Source organism: Miniopterus schreibersii, assembly GCF_964146895.1.
Source record: "Miniopterus schreibersii genome assembly, chromosome: 1".
Classification (NCBI taxonomy): domain Eukaryota; kingdom Metazoa; phylum Chordata; class Mammalia; order Chiroptera; family Miniopteridae; genus Miniopterus; species Miniopterus schreibersii.
This window is the reverse complement of record NC_138101.1, coordinates 144959749-144978795: the sequence shown is the minus strand read 5'-3', so window position 1 is coordinate 144978795 and position 19047 is coordinate 144959749. Positions and strand designations below refer to the sequence as shown.

At 37.8% G+C, this 19047-nt stretch overlaps 1 protein-coding gene across 4 annotated transcripts in view; it reads right to left on the bottom strand.

The window, feature by feature from the left end:
- The window catches only part of TMEM62 (transmembrane protein 62), a 31157-nt gene extending 12658 nt beyond the window's left edge, over nucleotides 1-18499 (bottom strand). The window contains exons 1-9 of one of the 4 annotated variants that reach the window (XM_081158820.1): nucleotides 17985-18499; nucleotides 17623-17734; nucleotides 16452-16589; nucleotides 13737-13782; nucleotides 10438-10579; nucleotides 7858-7982; nucleotides 7590-7712; nucleotides 4641-4796; nucleotides 2922-3081 (exon numbers count right to left, since the gene is read on the bottom strand). In XM_081158820.1, coding sequence (XP_081014946.1) covers nucleotides 2922-3081; nucleotides 4641-4796; nucleotides 7590-7712; nucleotides 7858-7982; nucleotides 10438-10579; nucleotides 13737-13782; nucleotides 16452-16589; nucleotides 17623-17734; nucleotides 17985-18164 — 1182 coding nt within the window. In that variant the 5' untranslated portion in view covers nucleotides 18165-18499. Of the gene's footprint in view, nucleotides 1-2921; nucleotides 3082-4640; nucleotides 4797-7589; nucleotides 7713-7857; nucleotides 7983-10437; nucleotides 10580-13674; nucleotides 13783-16451; nucleotides 16609-16688; nucleotides 16820-17622; nucleotides 17735-17984 lie in introns of those variants that run through there. The other 3 variants (XM_081158822.1, XM_081158821.1, XM_081158823.1) reach the window with 3 other exon arrangements.
- Between the last annotated feature and the right edge of the window lie 548 nt (nucleotides 18500-19047).

Sequence of the window (19047 nt, the reverse complement as noted above, 5' to 3'; positions counted from 1 at the left end):
CATGTAAAATGACATCATGGTGCAGGAGGGAGAGAACTGCATGGAGTATTGTAGGGTCAAGGGAAGATATAGCCCAATTCCCCCTCCCAATCAGTGGAAAGGTGCCTGCCTGGCCAGTGGCCACAGGAGCAGAGCAGCACAGATCCAAGTGTTTCCTACGTCCCTGACAGCTAATAAGCCTCTCATCAGACTCTCTGTTTGGCCTTGGTCTGCACGCAAGCCTTTCCCAGCACGGCTCCCTCCCTCTCCCCTCTGCTAGATAAGCCCCTTAGCCTACCCTGGCCAAGTGTGGAAACACCCGACTGGCCGCCATCAGGTCTTCCACAGATATAATATAGGCTATGCCTTTTCCCTCTGGTCCCCCTGTGATTTTTTTCGGACTAGCAAAGAACAGTGTGGTGCTCCCTGGGTTGGAGCTCCTACAGTACAGGCATAGATGAGTAAAGACTGGTCATGAGTTGATAACTGTTTAAGTTAACAGATGGATACATGGGAATCCATTATAGTATTATCTCTTTCATATATTTTTAAAATTTCCCATCATACAAAAGTTTTTAAATAGTGAAAAGAATCTTTACTGGTATTTATCAAACTGTACTCAAAATATTCTTACTTTAAATGATAAGTATTTGCTTTAAAGCAGAGATTTTCTTTAATTTTGAGATATAGAAATTTCTAGTATTTAAATTGGCAAAGTAGACGCAACAGTCTAAAGTACTGGTTCTCAAACTTTAGTGCATATCGGAATCACCTGGAGGGATTGACTGTTAAAAGATTGCTGGCTCCGATCTCCAGAGTCTCTGATTCATAGGTTTGAGAAAGAAACTGAGAGTTTGCATTTCCAACAAGTTCCCAGGTGATGTTGGTGCTACTAGTTCAAGAACCACACTGAGAATTGATCTGAGAATGTTTGTTAGTAGGCAGCCCAGAATCTATATTCAATGAATACACCTAGTGGGTAAAATGCAAGATAATAAATTGATGCGATCTCTCACAGATTTTTCTCTCAGACTTATCTATACAGTAAACCGTATTTAAAAGGACATAATGTTCCCATTGATGAGTGAGGGGACCAGGTTCCCTACTTCATATTCAGTAGACTAATTTTTTAAAGTTATACACATACAGACAGAAAACAAATTGCCTGGAAATGAGAGTGGAAAGAAGGCGGTGACAAAAGGGCACAAGATGTATCACACCGATTGTAGTAATGGTTTCAACGATGTATATGCATGATAAAACTCACCAAATTGTACTCTTTAAATACACATATAATTTGTATGTAAATTATACCTCAATAATGTTGCAAGAAATGTTAAACATATAAAAAGTATATGTGATTTCACATTTTTACTAAGGATTCAAATAAATGGCCAGAAATGTTTCAAGGAATATGAATAAGGTTTTTTGGTTTTTTTTCCATAAAACTACAGAAGCTGAGATTCTGAAGTAATCCAAGGATTGGGGGGTTCCCCACTCCTAAAGTGAGCAGATCTCGTATGGTTGCTCCTACTTCTTCCCTATGGCTGTGAATACAGGGAATATTCTAGGTGCACTTATACCTTCAAGCCTTTTTAAAATGACCAACTTCTAATATGAAAGACATTGAGACTTCATCCCCAGCCATCACCCCTTTCACATCCTCCCTGTGTATTTCTTCTTCCCCCTAAGCAGAACGCTTCAAAGCCTCTAGCACTGCAAAGTGCCTTCTCATGTTCCCTCATCTATGAATTGGGGATAAAGCTACCCACCATATAGGATTGTGATATGGATTAAGTAAAAAATTTAAGTGTCTGGCATCTCCTTAACAGCTCTTTCCTGCTCAAAATCCTTCTCTGTGACAAAAAAAAAAAAGGTAATGAAAATAATTTCATGCCCTGGCCGGTGTGGCTCAGGGGTTAGAGCGTCGGCCCTCGCACCAAAGGGCTGTGGGTTTGATTCCTGGTCAGAGGCAAGTACCTGGCTTGCAGGTGTGACCCCCCCACCCTAGCTGAGGCACGTGCGGAGGCAACCAGTCAATGCATCTCTCTCACATAGATGTTTCTCTCTCTCTCTCTCCCCCCCTACTCCCTTCCACTCTCTCTAAAAATCAATGGAAAAAATATCCTCGGATGAGGATTAACCAACAAAGAAACAAACAAAAAAGAAAACAATTTCATGTGTTTTCTGAAGGATTACTCTATGTTTCAAACCAACTTAATATTAGATGAAATAGTTAAAAACTGTCATCAAATCATAAAATTGTAGAAATTGACAAATTTTATTTTTTGAAACTAATTTCTGAGCACAATCTATCCCTTAAAAAGTTTCATAATGTTAATGAAACTGCTCTGTTTTGGTAACAGTGATCAGTTTCACTCTGGCAGGTGCTAGTGAATTAAATGCCCACCAGGCTGTATCAGAAAAATGCCAGGCAGACTATGACTGCATATGCTATGAATGCATACTCCCAAACAAAAAAATCCTTTACTGCCTAGAAAATTCTCTTCCCTAGAGCTTTCGAAATAGTGAAACAATTTTCCTATACTTGGAGACGGCAATAAAAGGCATGTATACATAAATACATGTTTTCTGACTTATTCTATTATCTTTTGGTATATTGGTGAATTTTCTCCCATTATTAAAAGACACTGGGGCCAAAGTTGAAAGAAAACAAAAGAATAATTCCCTGAAGTTAGAACAGGGGGGGCTGTGGACAGTAGTTGCACATTCCTTTTTTCCTCTGCTCAGTTTTTAGTCTCATAGTAGAATTACTCCTGAGTGCCCATTTTCAGAGCATACTAAATTCAATGTATCCAAATTTTTATTTAAACTTAGTTTCATCTTTACCAACTGACTGAAAAAAAACCCACCCAAATCAGAGTTCAGTGTGGTTATAGCCTAATCACATTTATACAGCAAATTGAAAATTACTAACTTACCTGGACAATTACTTCTATGTTATGTGTCCTATCACTGTAGTTTCTTGGGTCCCACTTCAGTGTGAAAATAGGGCCAGATGAATGACTAGCTTGCCCTATATGAACTCCATCAATCTTAACAGTGACAGAAGTAATGGAGGTTAAGGAAAAGGCCAAGACTCTGAAATAGAGCACATACAAAACATGGTTTTAGGTGTTTGTCATTGTTTTTATAGAGGAGAACAAGTACAGACAGAACCATCACATGGTGCAGTTGTAGGGACCACTACTCATATGCTCTGGTTTCTTTCTGAACATGGTTTTTGGAGTTGCATAATTCAGCAAACCTGAACTGGTAGGAAATTAGGAACTATTCTTTTACTTTTTAGAAAGGAAAATCAATTTTCTTTTGATAAATCAAGCTGGGTTAGACCCAAAGACCTTTCTGAAGAAACTCCGAAAGTCCTAGTTTTCCTCATAGGAAGAGAATAGAGGTTAGGCATCCCACTTTGTTAATCCAATGTCAAGCCTACCATCTATTTACTTGGTTCCCATGCATTCATTTGATTCTTCTATTCTACACTAAAGAAGCAATGTCACAAATCAGGCTAAGGCCCCAGAGAATGTAATGCTTAAATCTGATATACAGCGCCTATCAAAAAACCTGACTGAAAGATGTTTTACTTAACTAATGATCAAAAAATATATTAAAACAGCTTGATACCATTTTTTTCCAGACTAAGTAGTAAATCTTTTTAAAAGTACAATATCCAATGCTGATAAGGGTGCTGTGAAATTGGCACTCATACGGCCTGGTAACATATAAATTAGTATTTGTTTTAAAAAGTAATTGGGGTCCTGGACAGTGTGGCTCAGTGGTTGAGCATCAACACATGAACCAAGAGGTCACTGGTTTGATTCCTGGTCAGGGCACATTCCTGGGGTTGCGGGCTCAATCCCCAGTGGCTGGCATGTGGGAGGGAGCCAATCAATGTTCCACTCTCACATCAATGTTTCTCTTTCTCTCTCCCTCTCCTTTCCTCTCTCTCTAAAAATCAATAAAAAACATATTTTTTTAATGTTTGAGAAAGGTTGTCTCTTTAATTCACATTGTCATATTCACATGGCAACTGAATAATTCCATAGGTTTATATAGCTTTTGCTTTTTTGGAAGGCTATGTAGCAAAATGAAAAAAATATTCTGATATATAATGTAAATATTCTTAAGTAGAATACAAAAGAGTATGTACATTATAATTATAACAATATAACAACATGCAAATAAAAAGGTGGGATAAAATACACAAAAGTAATAATGGTAGGATTATAGGTTTCTGGATGGTTTTTAAACTTTCAGCAGCACAAAATACACACACATACACATATATTAGAAAGAGGAAGGGGGGGAGATGGAGAGAGAGAGAAACATCGATGGGTTGCCTCCCACACAGGCCCAACCCGGGATCTAACCCAAAACCTGGTATGTGCCCTGACTAGAAATAGAACCTTTTGGTGTATGGGACAACAACTCCAACCAACTGAGCCACACTGGCCAAGGCTAAAATATATTTTTTAACTGCATTGGAACAAAACAGTAAGCAATTTATCTTTACATAATGTTTAGATTGTTGAGACAACTAAAGTGGGGCATTTCATAACTGTTACATGGGAATGCAGTCACAATGATTTATTCTCCATCAATATCAAACTGAAAGTAAATTCTGAAAATGTTCTACATACCTGATGTGTGTTGAGTGAAGGATTCTTTCTAGTGGTTCATGTTTAGGACAACTATAGAGGAGTGACTTAGGATTGGTGATAAGAACCACAGGCCACTCGCCAAAGATCAAATCCGAAAAGCTAAAGAGGTCATGATCAAAAGCAAAGATGCGGTACCTAGAGACCAGAGGACAACAAGGCAATTTAGTCACTTCGTATTTTAAGAGGCATAAAGGTTATATACAGAACAAATGTCAAAATATAAAAGTATACTTTCTGAGATCACGAATTTGAATATGAATTGCTTTATACTTCACATTTGTCACAACAACGGAGATCTGACTGAAGCAACAAATTTAACTGTGCCCTAGAAAAATGTCTGGTACATAGCATGCACTCTTTAATTTTTAAATAAATGCTTGTTCAATTAATTCATTTGATTTCTATACTTTAAGACTATTTTGAACCTGAGATACTCATCATAAGCCTAATATTTGACATTCTTCATACCATCAACAATGCTACATAAAATATTAAAATAAACACAATTAGAAACCTTGCACTTGTCTTTTAAATCTTTATTTCTATAATTTCAAATAAATTAACAAAAGTTGAGTTGTCTTGATTTTCTAAATACACAATGAAATGTATAAATACTCATTAAAGAATAGCCAAAGTTTTGTATTTTCTACCCTTTAGAACTGAGAAATGATTAACTATGGCAGAAACAACAGTGCTCACCAAATATTCCATGTGCTACCCTGCAATTTCCCAGTCTCCCTAATATTAGGTTGGGACTATGTGACCAGTTCTGACCAATGAGCTGTGAACAGAAGTGACATGTATCACACTTCTGGTTCAAAGTACTTAAGAGTGGGTGTGAGTTCTCCATGCTCTCTTCCCTGCCCTGGAACTGAGGTGTTGAAGCAGTGGCCTTTTAAGACGAAGGAAGTCCGAATCCCTGTCACCCTGTGGAAGAGAACTGTCCTGACTCATACCAGCTTTCCATAAGTGAAACAACAGACATCTGTTGTGTTAAGCCACAGGTTTATTTGCATCTACAACAAAGCCTAGCCTAATATTACTGTTTTTTAAAACTATTTTACTAATGCAACTTAAATGTTTAGTAAGGGAAGGTAACCGTTAGGTCCTTTCAGTAAAACTCCAAATAAAACCCCAGGGTTGGAACACAAAAGAACAGGTGGGAAGAGAAAGAAAAAAAAAATGGTTTCATAATTAATATCACTTAACTTGTAAATGTAGTATTGATAAGAAATAAAGAGGCTGATCAAGGATTAGGAAGGCTGTCTGGTACAAAGCAATCACAGCCCAGCCCACAGCCTCACAGTCATGAATAGACAGGTCTTAGCTCAAAGTAATTACAGTAGCCAACTAACTACGGGATTCAAACGTAGCTCTTACAAAGATTCTAGAAAATCAACTAAAATGAGTAAGTACCACCTGCAAGGTACAGTTGCTTTTTAATTAATGGAAATAGTTAAAAATGAAAGAAAACATATTCAGCTCAGCAAATATTTATTGGGTACCTAATATCTTCAGGGCATTGAGTTTTAATAAACTAAACAGCAATTGATAATAGTTAAACAATGAAAGGATACTCATCTATACTTAAGCTCATACACTTAAATAGTTATTATCAAAATTATAGTTCATCCTATATATTATACTGCATGCTTTTGATAAAAAAGTTATGTTTCTTCTTAGAAAGACTTTAACCTTAACAAAACCAACTATCATCTATTTGAAGAACTTAAATCACTAGCATCTTGTAGCGATAACTAGAAATGTCGATACAAAATTCAGGGGACCCCTGGTCAGCATGGATCAGTTGGTTGGGCATCGTCTTGGGCACCGAAAGGTTTCCAGTTCGATTCCCGGTCACGGCACATGCCTGGGTTGTGGGCTCGATCCCAGGTACAGGGTGCACAGGAGGCAGATGATCAATGTTACGCTCTCACACAGATGTTTCTCTCTCTCCCTCTCCCTTCCTCTCTCTCTAAAAATCAATTAAAAAATAAAAATTAAAAATTAAATAAAATACAATTCAGGGGAAAAATTACATATTCCTAGTCCTAGTGTTTCTCTCTTTTTTAAAAATTTTATTTATTGATTTTAGAGAGAGAAAGAGAGGAAGGGAGAAAAACAGGGAAAGAGAGAGAGGAGAGGAAAAGAAACACTGATTTGTTGTTCCACTTACTTATGCATTCATGGATTGCTTCTTGTATGTGCCCTGTTTGGAGATCAAATCCACAGTCCAGTGTATCGGGACAACACTCTAACTGAGCTACCTGAACAGGGCTGGTCCTAGTGTTTCTCAAAGTGTGGTCCATAGAGTACCTGATGTGCTTTTAAAATATGCAGTTTCTTGGGTTCTAACCCAAACCAACACAATCAAAATCTCTAGAGGTAGGGCCTAGAAATTTTTATTTTTATTAAGGTCCTCCGTAATTCTTAGGCACACTAGAGTTTGAGAACTGTTTCCTAATGGATGTATCTTGAAGATCCAACATAACATAGTGACAGCAAACATAACTGTTGCAAAAAGGTTTCTGCATAATGAGAAAGATTGCCAGGTACATATATTACTTCAAAAACAGCCTGGCCGGGTGTGGCTCAGCAATTGAGCATCGACCTAGGATCCAGGAGACTGCGGTTCGATTCCCGGTCAGGGCACATGGCTGGGTTGGGGGCTCGATCCCCAGTTGGGGACGTGCAGAAGGAAGCCGATCACTGACGACTCTCTCATCATTGATGGTTCTCTCTCTCTCTCTCTCTCTCTCCCCCTTCCTCTCTCTGAAATCAATAAAGATTTTAAAAAAACCAAAAAACCCAGAAATATCACAAGTTTTTCCTTAACTGGGATTACCCACGACAGCACTAAGAAAGCTATTACTGCTTTAGCAAACTTAACATGTACTAGTTTTATTCTGTGAGGTAACTACCCCTTACCGTCTGTTTTTCTTCCAGTCTCCCAACTCAAGTTCCAAAGTGCCCTGGGAGTGACGAGTGTGCAAAACAGGCATCAGTCCACCGAGTGTATGGAGGTGCCCACAAAAATAAGCTGTAGCTGAACTAACCAATAAAAAATAAATGGAATAATGAACAAAGATAACTTGTGGTACAAAGTAATGAAAATACTTATTCAGAAAAGCAAGATAGGTAGAGCAACATAAAATTATTAAAAGCAATTAATTTTGATTTTGGAAGCCTGCCTCACCTCATTATGGACCGAACTCCTGGTGATGGAGAAAGAATAGTAAATGTTACATAGTGTCCAAACCAAATACTGTGGTTGCTCCGACTGCTTTCTTTTGACAGCAATAAAAGCTCCTCCATCCTTTTCTGAAATGAAAGAAAAATAGGATCTTTAATTAGTCTCAGGCTGAAATCTAATGTCAATAGATTAAACAGCTCCCTTGAAGTATTATAATGTTAAGTATATTTAAGTTTAGGGCTGAAACCCTATTAATTGATGACTTGTATGGACTTTTGTAAGTTTTAAACTGTTTTTACATACAATATAATTCACTTCATCCTAAAAATAAATCTGAGCTAAGTAGGGCAGGTATCCCCATTTGATAGATGAGGACGCAGAAATAATCTTTAGCTTACACAATTTAAATATATATATATATCTTTATTGATTTCAGAGAGAGGAAGGGGAAGGGAGAGGGAGAGAGAGAGAGAGAAACATCAATGATGAGTCATTGATCGGTTGCCTCCTGCATGCCCCCTGCTGGGGATTGAGCCCAAAATCTGGGCATGTACCCTGAACGGGAATCAAACCACAGTCTCCTGATCATAGGTCAATGCTCCATCGCTGAGCCACACCCAGCTGGGCAGCTTACACAATTTTTAAAAATTTATTTATAAAATTCTTTATAAAAATAAAAAACTACTAACCTTTTCAGCCCTGTCTACCACACTGCAATTAATAAAGAGGATAGTGATACTAAAACAAGATGCATATTATGTCCACCGAAAGCTTTGTACCTGAATGTTTCTAACAGCTCTATTCATAGTAGCCAAAAATTAGAAACCATCAACAAATTGCATATATCCATACAACAGAATACTACTTGACAATAAAAAAGAAAGAACTACTGATACACACAATAATATGGATAAATCTCAGGAACATTATATTGAGCAAAAAAAGCCAAATACAAGAGTACACTCTGTATGGTCTCATTTATGTAAAACTCTAGAGCAAGTGAAACTAATCTATGCTTATAGAAAACCAAACAGTTGTCCCCTGGGATTGGGGGTGGAAACTGATTTCACAAGAGAACTGTGTGTGGTGATGGAAATGTCCTGTCTTGAGTGTACTGAGAGTTACATCAGTATAGACATTTATCAAAACTCTTCAAACAGTTGAAATGAGTGCATTTTATTGCACGCAAATTATCCTTCAAGTGGATTTCAAAAATAACGTGTACATATATAAATATATATTAATATTATCTGTAAAGAGCTTATAGCAATAAATTCCTGGGCCCTACCCTTAGGGTTTCCAGTTTGATACATCTTAGGTAAAGCCTGGGAATCTTAATTTTATAAGACTCCAGAAGATTTTCATGCAGATGATCCTTGAATCATACCTTAAAAAACATTATTCTAAGGAATACATGTTAAAATAACATGTTAACTCTGTCTAAAGATACTTGGTAGGCAGGAAACAAAATACACCTACATTAAATAAAATACCTAATATAATATAATGCATCAGACAATATTCTGTTCACTTGATTTCAAGCCCCTCTGAACCCTCGTATCACTTTGAATCTCTTTCAGCACTTAGTAAATTCTGCCTTTTATGACAGTTAATTCTGCGCTGGTCCCCACCACTAGATTAAATATCTTAAGAGACCAGACACTGGACCTTATCATCTTTGTATTCTTATACACAGGCACACACATCTTACGTGTGGGCATGTGCTCAGTAAACATTTAATGAGTTGACATTTGTATACCAAAAAATTACGAGAGGTTCTCAGATGTGACTTTCCAGACTCTCTCTCTCTCTCTCTCTCTCTCTCTCTCTCTGTGTGTGTGTGTGTGTGTGTGATTATTTGATGTTTATCCCACCATTGTATGCTCTCCAGGCAGTTTTAATCCAGCAACAGTTTTCACCTAGCTTTCAAAAAAATACTTTAAAAGAAACTTATTTCAAGGATTGTCTTTCAAAACAATATCTAATATCTGCCCATTTGGTGTGGCTCAGCAGTTGAGCATCGACCTATGAACCAGGAGGCCACGGTTCGATTCCCGGTCTGGGCACGTGCCAGGATTGCGGGCTTGACCCCTGGTAGGGGGAGTGCAAGAGGCAGCAGATCGAAGATGTTTCTGTCTCTCTCTCCCTCTCCTTTTCTCTCTCTGAAATCAATTTTTAAAAAAATCCAGTATCTATATATTTACATATCTATAGAGAGAGAGACTTTCAGTTAAAAATGGCAACTGCAGGGATTTAGGAATATACCATATAGTATATAAAACTGTATGCCCTGTGCCTTGCTAAGTGTGTCTTATTTATTTAATATTTACTTATTTAATAAATGTTTACTGAATAAATGTAAAATGTGAGGTACTTCTTTCCCAGATTTTGGGACAAGAATAGGGGTAATAATAATAGTACTGAAGTAGCCAGTAATTTCTTCTGGCCATACATGTAATCACAGTAAAATTTTTTTCAAATATTTCTAGATAAGGACTTGTTTACCTAGGATAATCTTAAGTGAGCCACATGTATCTGAGAAAAATAGGTTAGTTACAAAGAGAAGTGAGATTTTTACTGTACCTCATCTAAAATTCCAAAGAAATTAAAGGGTCTTTTAGGCCCTGGATTTGGGGTGGCATCCAAAGAGATGAAAGAATAGTTGCCAAAGGGAGTACTGTGGACATAATGGAAAGAGCCATCCCTACGTACGGCAGAATATTTCCTAAAAAAATAGAAGACAAAAGTTTTAGTGCAATCATAAAAAACAAAACGGAATACATTTAAATTCCTTCCCTAATACTGCACTATGTTTTGCCTCTTTTAAAAAGGAAATTTCCTGATCTGATAAATACACTGAACTAGATCCACAATGGATAAACTGTAAAAGAAATTTTATAGATTTCTCCCATTGTCTCCAGAGACAGCAACCAAAACAAAAAGTAAAGCAGAGAAGTAGGGAGCGATTTTAAGTAGCCCACTAAACATTTAAAAAGAGATCATTCAGAATCCAGTGAAATGGTACTTACCAATCATTAAAAAATGTAATGAAGTCCTATTAAGTACACAGTAAAATCCTTGGTGCAGTGAGATACAAAAGGTGTTTACTTCTTGAAATAGGACTACAGAGGATTATCTTGCAATAAAAACTTGTAAAGTCATCAAACAAGGAGAAAAATGATAGTATAGGTAAAGGTCAGTAAATCTTTTTCAGTTCCTAAAAATATATGATAACATACACAGGGTCCACATCCAGTAATGAAAGTCCTCACCACCTTAAGTGTCAACAGTGTTCAGGTGTCCATAAAGTAGGAGAGTGAAGAGCAGGAAGAAAGGATGGGGAACAGCACACAGAGCAGGCACTCATTAAGTATTTGTTGAATAAATGTGAGGGAAAGTATAGACTACATTGGGGTATCCCTATATTATTCAAATGTCAAAATATTGTAAGAAAATATCTAAGTGTCTTATATGACTTTTTACCTAAGAACATATATGAAAAAATACAAATAAACTTCTGAAACTTAATGTGCTATCAGGGAGCTATATTTAAGCCACAACAGCCATCAAATATATCATAAAATAAATATATTGTCATAGACATTACAATTAATAATCTATTCTACTGCTTCTCTTCTTGGTATTTTTAAAATTTTCATTTCAGGGCTATTTCGTTATTAAAAAATTTATATTTTTCCTGCCTAACTTGTTTTCAGTTATATTTCAGGATTTTATAATCTCATATGTTGTTTTCATTCCTATATTTTTGACACATTAAAATCCAACTATCTAAAAATAAATCCAACTATTTAAAGGCAGAGGTTAAAATACATGATAGTTTATAACATTTTTTGAATTCTGTATTTTGGCATTCTCTGGAGCATTCTTTGCTCAAGATTTAAGAATTTTTCCTTCAGGTTGATATTTCTGATATATATATGTATATGTACATACATATATGTGCCATTTATTAAACTCAGATAGGCAGTTAGAAACAAAAATATAAAAGAAACTTTAAAGTGACTAAAAACTATACTTTCCCAATAACTAGTGAAACCATAAGTCCTGTTACTTCTTCTTTGAAAATGTTTCTTAACTCCATTCCCATAGTCACAAAGATATAAACAGTTAACAGGAAGTGAAAGATTTTCATCTCTGTCTTTTTCTTTTCTCACATTAACAAAAGAGGACTACCTCTTCTTCCAAGTTATCATGACTAATTATATGTTAACCAGTTCTATCATCCTGAAATTGATGCAACTATCCCCATATCCAGGAACTTGGTTCAGTTAGGTTTGTCTATTTATTTCAAGTCCTTTCCAGATTATAACCAGACTACTGCAGGACTCTCCTATTTGGTATTTACATAACTCCAATCTCTCCCTCTTTCTTCTTTTTTTATCCCTATCTTTTGTAGCTGTTGTTATGCGACTGTCTTTATAAAATACTGTTTTCATTTTGTTACTTGTCTTCTTAGGAACCTATACTGGATTGTGACCTATTACCCATCACATCTAAATCTTCATGCTTCTCACTTAAGACCTCCAATGTCGTATCAGTCCTCATTATCAACTTTTATTTCGGTGACGACCAGTTTCCTTACTGCCCTCCAAAGTTCATTCTAGCTTTTATAGTTCAAGGGGCTTTTTTTTGTTTTGGTTTGGTTTTTATTTTTTTACCTAAAATATGTCACTCAAGTGTCTTACTTTTCCAAATGCTACCCATCTTTTAAGACTGAAAACAATTTTCACTTCTTTTAGAGTCTTCTTTAACTTGCAACTAGTAGATAAATAAGTTCTGAAGACACAATGCACAGCATAGTAATTATAGTCAACAATACTGTATTATAACTTCAAAGATGAAAAGAGACTAAATCTTAATTCTTCTCACCATAAAAAAGTGATAATTATGTGACATGACAGAGGTATGCTATGGTGGTACTCATATTGCAATATATAAATGTAGCACATGAACATGCTGTACACCTTAAACTTACACAGCACTATATATCAATTATATCCAATTTTTAAAAATTTTTAAGTTAAAAATAAAGTATCTCTGTCTACCCCAAGCTGACCTCTGCCTTTTCTGATTTCTCACAGTGATTACCATGTGTAATAATCTAGCATTTCATCAGCCACTTTCATGTTCTTTTCTAACTGTCTCGTAAACAATTTTTATCTCCCTTAGCTAGACAGATTTCCTTGAAGGTAGAGGCCATGTTTTTTTAATGTTAACTCCTGTATCTCTCGTAGTGTTTAACTAATGATGGGCTCTTAATAAATATTGCTACTTGACTGACAATGCAGAAATCAAGTGAAATTACAACCAAAAGAAGAATCTCAACACATTGAGACCAGAGAATCAGTTTTCTATCTCAAAGATCCTTTCACATTCACAGTCGTTTTCATATTCATGGCACATAAAGAAAATTTTAATATTTGTATGACTTCTGGAATGAAAGGACAAAGCAGCCGGGGTGACCAACCGGGATCTTCAGCCACCCCAGAGGCTGAGAGAATCAGTATCTCAGTATTCTTAAAACCTGTAGTACTCTAGGTGACAAGCTCTGATCTAAATGATTTCTGCTATGCATCAATGGCAAAAAAAAAAAAAAGTCTATATGGAATATTAAAAGTACCATTAGCCAACAAAAAGCATGAAAGCACATGAAATAAAAAGAATTAAAAGAAAAAGTCCCTAAAACAAACAAAAACAAAAAACTGAATCTGTCATACACATTAAAAAAAAAAAAGTCTCCTTTTCTAAATTATCAGTTTCTGTAAATAGAAATTTTATCTATTAAAAAAATGTTTTCACCTATTCATTGACTGTACCCTTCTTGTAACACATCACGGTCTGTCTTCTGTTAATTACAGTACCTGTAATAATTCTCGGAGCTCTCCAGACTTGGAATGTTGAATGAATCTAATTAAAAAGAAAAGAGCAAACATCATCTATATTAAAATGAAAAATGCACCCTGGCTGGTGTGACTCAGTTGGTTTAGCATCATCCCGTGCACCAAAAGGTTGCTGGTTTGATTCCTGGTCAGAGTACGTGCCCGGGTTGTGGGCTCGATCCCTAGTAGGGGGCATCTGGGAGGCAGCCAATCGCTGTTCTACTCTCACATCGATGTTTCTCTTTCTCTCTCCCTCTCCCTTCCTCTCTCTCTGAAAATCAGTGGAAATATTAAAAAGGAAAAAATGGCCCGGCCGGGCATGGCTCAGGGGCTGAGCGTCGACCTGGGATCCAGGCGATTGGGGTTCAATTCCCAGTCAGGGCACATGCCTGGGTTGCGGGCTTGATCAATGACTCTCTCATCATTGATGTTTCTCTCTCTCTCCTTCTCCTTTCCTCTCTCTGAAATCAATAAAGATATTTCTTTTTTAAAAAAAGATTCTTAAAAAAAAAAGAAAGAAAAAAATGCAAACACATTAATGACAAAAGAAAAATGACAATTCTTTTAATAACTTCTTTTTTAAATTTTATTTTTGTTTAAAATATTACAGATGTCCCTTTTTCTCCCCAATGACCCGTTCCATCCCTATCCCATCCCCCTCCCCAATCCCTCTCCCCACCATTGTCCGTGACCTTGGGTTGTGCATATACGTATATGAATTCTTTGGTTACTCTCTCCCCCTCCACCCACCAGCCCTCCTCCATCCCTCTGATATTCGTCAGTCTGATCTATGCTTCTATGTCATTGAATCTATTCTGTTCATCAGTTTATTAAGTTCTTTAGATTCCACGTATACGCGAGATCATGTGATGCCTGGCTTATTTCACTTAGAATAATTTTCTCCAGGTCCATCCATACCAATAACACTTTAAATGTAGAATGCCAATGAATTAGATTGATAATTTTTTAAATTTGAAAACAGAAGTCAGATTATCTGGAAACTTGTTTAAGGCATCTAGTGTACTGGAGAATAATAAATACTTTGAATTATGTCCTATTCAGAATATACATCAATTTGAAGTTACAAAATTGGACGGTTATTGCTGTTGTTTTAATCATGTGATTCTGGAAGCCAGCAAGGACTGGATTCATGTCTGATATATGGATACATGCCAAGTGCCTCTAAAAAGCACATTACTTTGATAACAGGACAAAAGCCTCTCTCTTCTTAAATCTTAAAGAAGATTCAGTAAGAAAGGAATTATATAATGGTAAGAATTAAAGTTCAGGATGTCATAGAATACTTATCTGGAAATATAGTGATTTCATAGAGTTTGACTGACTGGTCGCAATAGCTAAAATTGTTTAACATCCAGGAATCCACTCCATTTCTAATACCCTTAGAAATTAAGCTGTAAGTCCAATTTAGGCCAAAAGAAATATTAATGTATATGTAATCCTCTTGCTAAGTAAAAGAAATACTGTTATAAATTTTAGTAAAGATTAGTTTCTGCTCCTATCTTAGCACAACATGCAAGTATATATAGCCATACCAGAAGCATTTATGCCTATGCAAGTCCAATTAGATTATTATGAACTCCAAATTGTTTAAACACAAGAGTCTGTTTGATATTTCTTCCTTTAAATAAGTCAGCACTTTGGCTTGGAAATTTTTTTAAAAATACACACATTTGTTATTTTTTGCAAAGGAATTTGACCTGTACCACTAATTAGGATCAAGAGAAAGAGGGAAATGTAAATACAGCAGAGAAAGTTGAAAGCCAAATTCCCCATTTTCAATTTGTGATTCCTAGTTGCTTTGTAAGAGGGGATCTTTTGATCAAACCAACAGCTGTGTATTTCACCAGATAGACTTCTCTTTTTAAAATGGTATTGTTTTTAAAAATATAATTAGATTCTTAACAGCAGTGAATAATTAAATGAAACAGACAAATGAAGTATCTAACCAATAAGAAAGTCGACCTTTATAAAACAAACAAATCTACTACCATCAGGATACTTTTGGAGAAGAGTTCATTTCCTTACTAACACAACAATGGTAATCAAAAAAACAGAAAGGGATTATTATCCATTTCTCTTCCCATGCAGATTGGGATTTATTTGTAATTTTAATATTTAAATTTATATATAGTAAAATTCATTCTTTGTGATGTACAGTTCTATGGGTTTTGAGAAATGCATCGTCATATATGTACCACTACAATCAACATACAGAACAGTTCCATTAACTCCCAAATCCTCTCATGTTGCTTCTTTATAATCAACCTCTCCCCCCATCCCCAACCCCTGGCAACTGCAATCTGTTATCTGTCTATAGTTTTGCCTTTTCTTAAATGTCATATAACTAGAATCATACAGTATGTAGACTGGCAGGTTTGGCTTCTTTTACTAGCAAAATATGTATCTTTTAAACACTCACCTTCATGGGTTTTGCTAGAAGCTTTTCTTCCATGTAAAGAAGAAAAGACCATATTAACTTTCCCCTCAAAAGTTAACAGTGACATCAGTAGTTTTAAAATCACATATTATAGTTGTATTTCAGAATTGTGGCCTTCAGTATCTCTAAACCTATGTTACAATATCCCATTTTATAATTTTACAATCTAAATGGGAGAATCTAGGCTCCTGAAGGAAATAAAAGTGTAGTCTTATTTATATGTGGGTCTTGAATCTTACCATGGTTTCCTTTGATATCGAGCCACTTGGTTTTTTCCATGACCCTTGTCTTCTTCAGAATGCCGTGGTAAGTTTGCCATTCTACCTCCTGCTGCCTAGAGCCCAACAGGTGCTTTGTTTTGGCATCTGTCAGATCTCCTGTAGATTTACATAAGAACTGAATCAAAATGCAAAATAAACCCAAAGAGGTTCAATTTATTTTAATGCACACTGAAAAAAAGAGATAAAGTACTCAACATGTGTAAGCATAAGCCATGCATGTGTCCATTTATGTCCAAAGCAAGCCATCTAGATTTTCTCAGCAAGGGCTTTATTTGTTTCTTATAAGTTCACAAGTGTCTACTGAACCTCCTATGATATTAGAAATGGGCTGTGAAAAAAATATGTATCTTAAAGACAGCATGGGACTCTAATGAAAACTGAAAGAAATTCCAACAGCCTGGGCAGGTGCCTAATATCTATGGAAACCACTGTAATCTGACCCAAGTATTATTTTTACAGCAAGAAGCATTCTGGAAGGTGTAGACTGGACAATAAAATACCAAAAGACACTTGAAATCGAAGTTTTCCATAAAATGAGGACTGCAATTCCATTATATCAGTAGAGATGTTTCAGTAAGGCGGGTGGGGTGAATCCCCTAGTAGACAAGATAGATGCTCCTTTAGCTTCTCCAACACAGTTTGGGAGCAAATGGCTAGGGGTTTGAAGACTCTAGGGAAAAGTCACAGAAGTACCAACAGACGAAGAAAAAGTGTCCTGAGTCATTTAAGTCTCAAATCACTGACAATATAATATTAACCAACTCTGTGAAACACATGGAAAAGTTAGTGGATTTTTTTCCCCCAAAGATAACTTTTTATGTCGTTAAAGGGCTTTCCCTAATTCTCTCTCAAATTCAGGGCTGCAACAACAAAAACAGATGAGAACATTGAATCCGGCTTCTTCCACTTTAACAAAACCTTGCTATGACAACCCTTTTAGCCTGTATCTTGACTCAGTTATCCCTAGGCAAACGGAATTTTAACTTTACTTCCTCTCACGGGGAAGGGCTCACACGGGGCTGTGGCTACTTTGTTTCCAACGTCCCCAAAGTGAAGGGCTGCAGCCCGGGCGGCCGGCATTCGACCTTCCCGACCACAGAACAGCACGACACCCGGCAACCTTCCCTACCTGTTGCTAGGACGAGAGCTGGTTGAATGATGTCAACAGTTTCCGAACAGAACTTCTCTAAGTCTGCGGCTCTGTCTGGATCTTGAAACCTGCTCAAGTGAATGTCGGATATCTGCCGAGAGCAGGTTGGAAACAGGGATATGAGTCAGGAAGACGCAGCCCGGACCCAGCGACCCAGCGGCTCTCTACGGGGTTAGGAAAAGGCAAAGGTGCAGTGCACCAAAGACGCCCCCCCAGGGGAAGCACCGAGCCCCCCGCCCCCCAGCCCGGAGTTGGGGGTCGCGCCCCCGCGGAAACTGCCTACGTCTCGCGAAGTCGTGGCAGCTCTGCACCCACCCTCCTCCGGGCTCCCCCTGCGTCACCTGCAGACCCCAGAAGATATTGCTGGCTCCAGGGCCCGGCGCCGGGTGCGGCCTCCTGCGGACGCGGGGCTGGGGCAACTGCGACGTCTGGCCGCCCAGGCCGTAGTGCTCCAGGAGCACAGCCGTCAGCGCCGCGGCCGCCAGGCCCGCGACCACCCTGAAGGCCAGCACTGCGGCCATAGCCGGGGCAGCGGCGGGCTCCGGCCTCGGGGCTCTGTGGCCGAGCCGCCCGCGCCGCTCTGGAACGCGGCCACGGGCACCTGCGCCTCCCCGGGCACCTGCCCCTGGCGGCGGCCCGGCTCTGGGTTTGGCTTGCTGAAGTAAGGAGGGTGAAGCAGCAAACCCAGACCCCCAACGCCAGCCCACGTTGCCGAGGGTTGGCCAGGAAGGAGCCGCGGGCGGGAGGCGGACGCTAGAATTCTGGCTCCGCCTTAGTCATTTCTGACCTCTCGGAGTTGGCTTCCTTAGCAGTAAAACGGCCTAATAATACCTCCGGGGCGAGCTTCACCGGGCTGCGAGAATCAAAGTGTGCATGAGGACGCCTTTTCAACCGCAGTACAAATGTGACAGTTGGCTTTCTCTGGCCCCTTCTAATTATTAACAACGTGCTTCCATAGTTTGTGTTTGTGTTTTGTAGATATAACACACCCGTATTATTGTGAAAATTGTTTTTTCTTGAACCCAATTTCATATGCACTTGGTTACATAATATTCCAATACAGTGTATACAGTTCATTTAATACACTTTAAATACTTCCTATGGGCCAGGCACAGGAGGAGAATTAGATTCTGGCTGAGGAAAAGAGTGAGGAAATAAAACGGAGTCACTATGGTCAAGCTGCTGAATTGTAAAAATCAAGTAGGCTAAGGCAGAGGAAACAATTCTCCTCTTCCTTTAACTAACCTGGGAACTTAAACTTTTGGATTTTTCAGTTGTGCAACAGTGCCTGGAGATACCCAAATTCCAAAAAACCCCTTAAGGACTTAAGAATGTTCATGTGCTGGAGATGTATATATATATATATCTCATATAGTTAACCCTTTGTTGTGCTTAAAAAAGAAT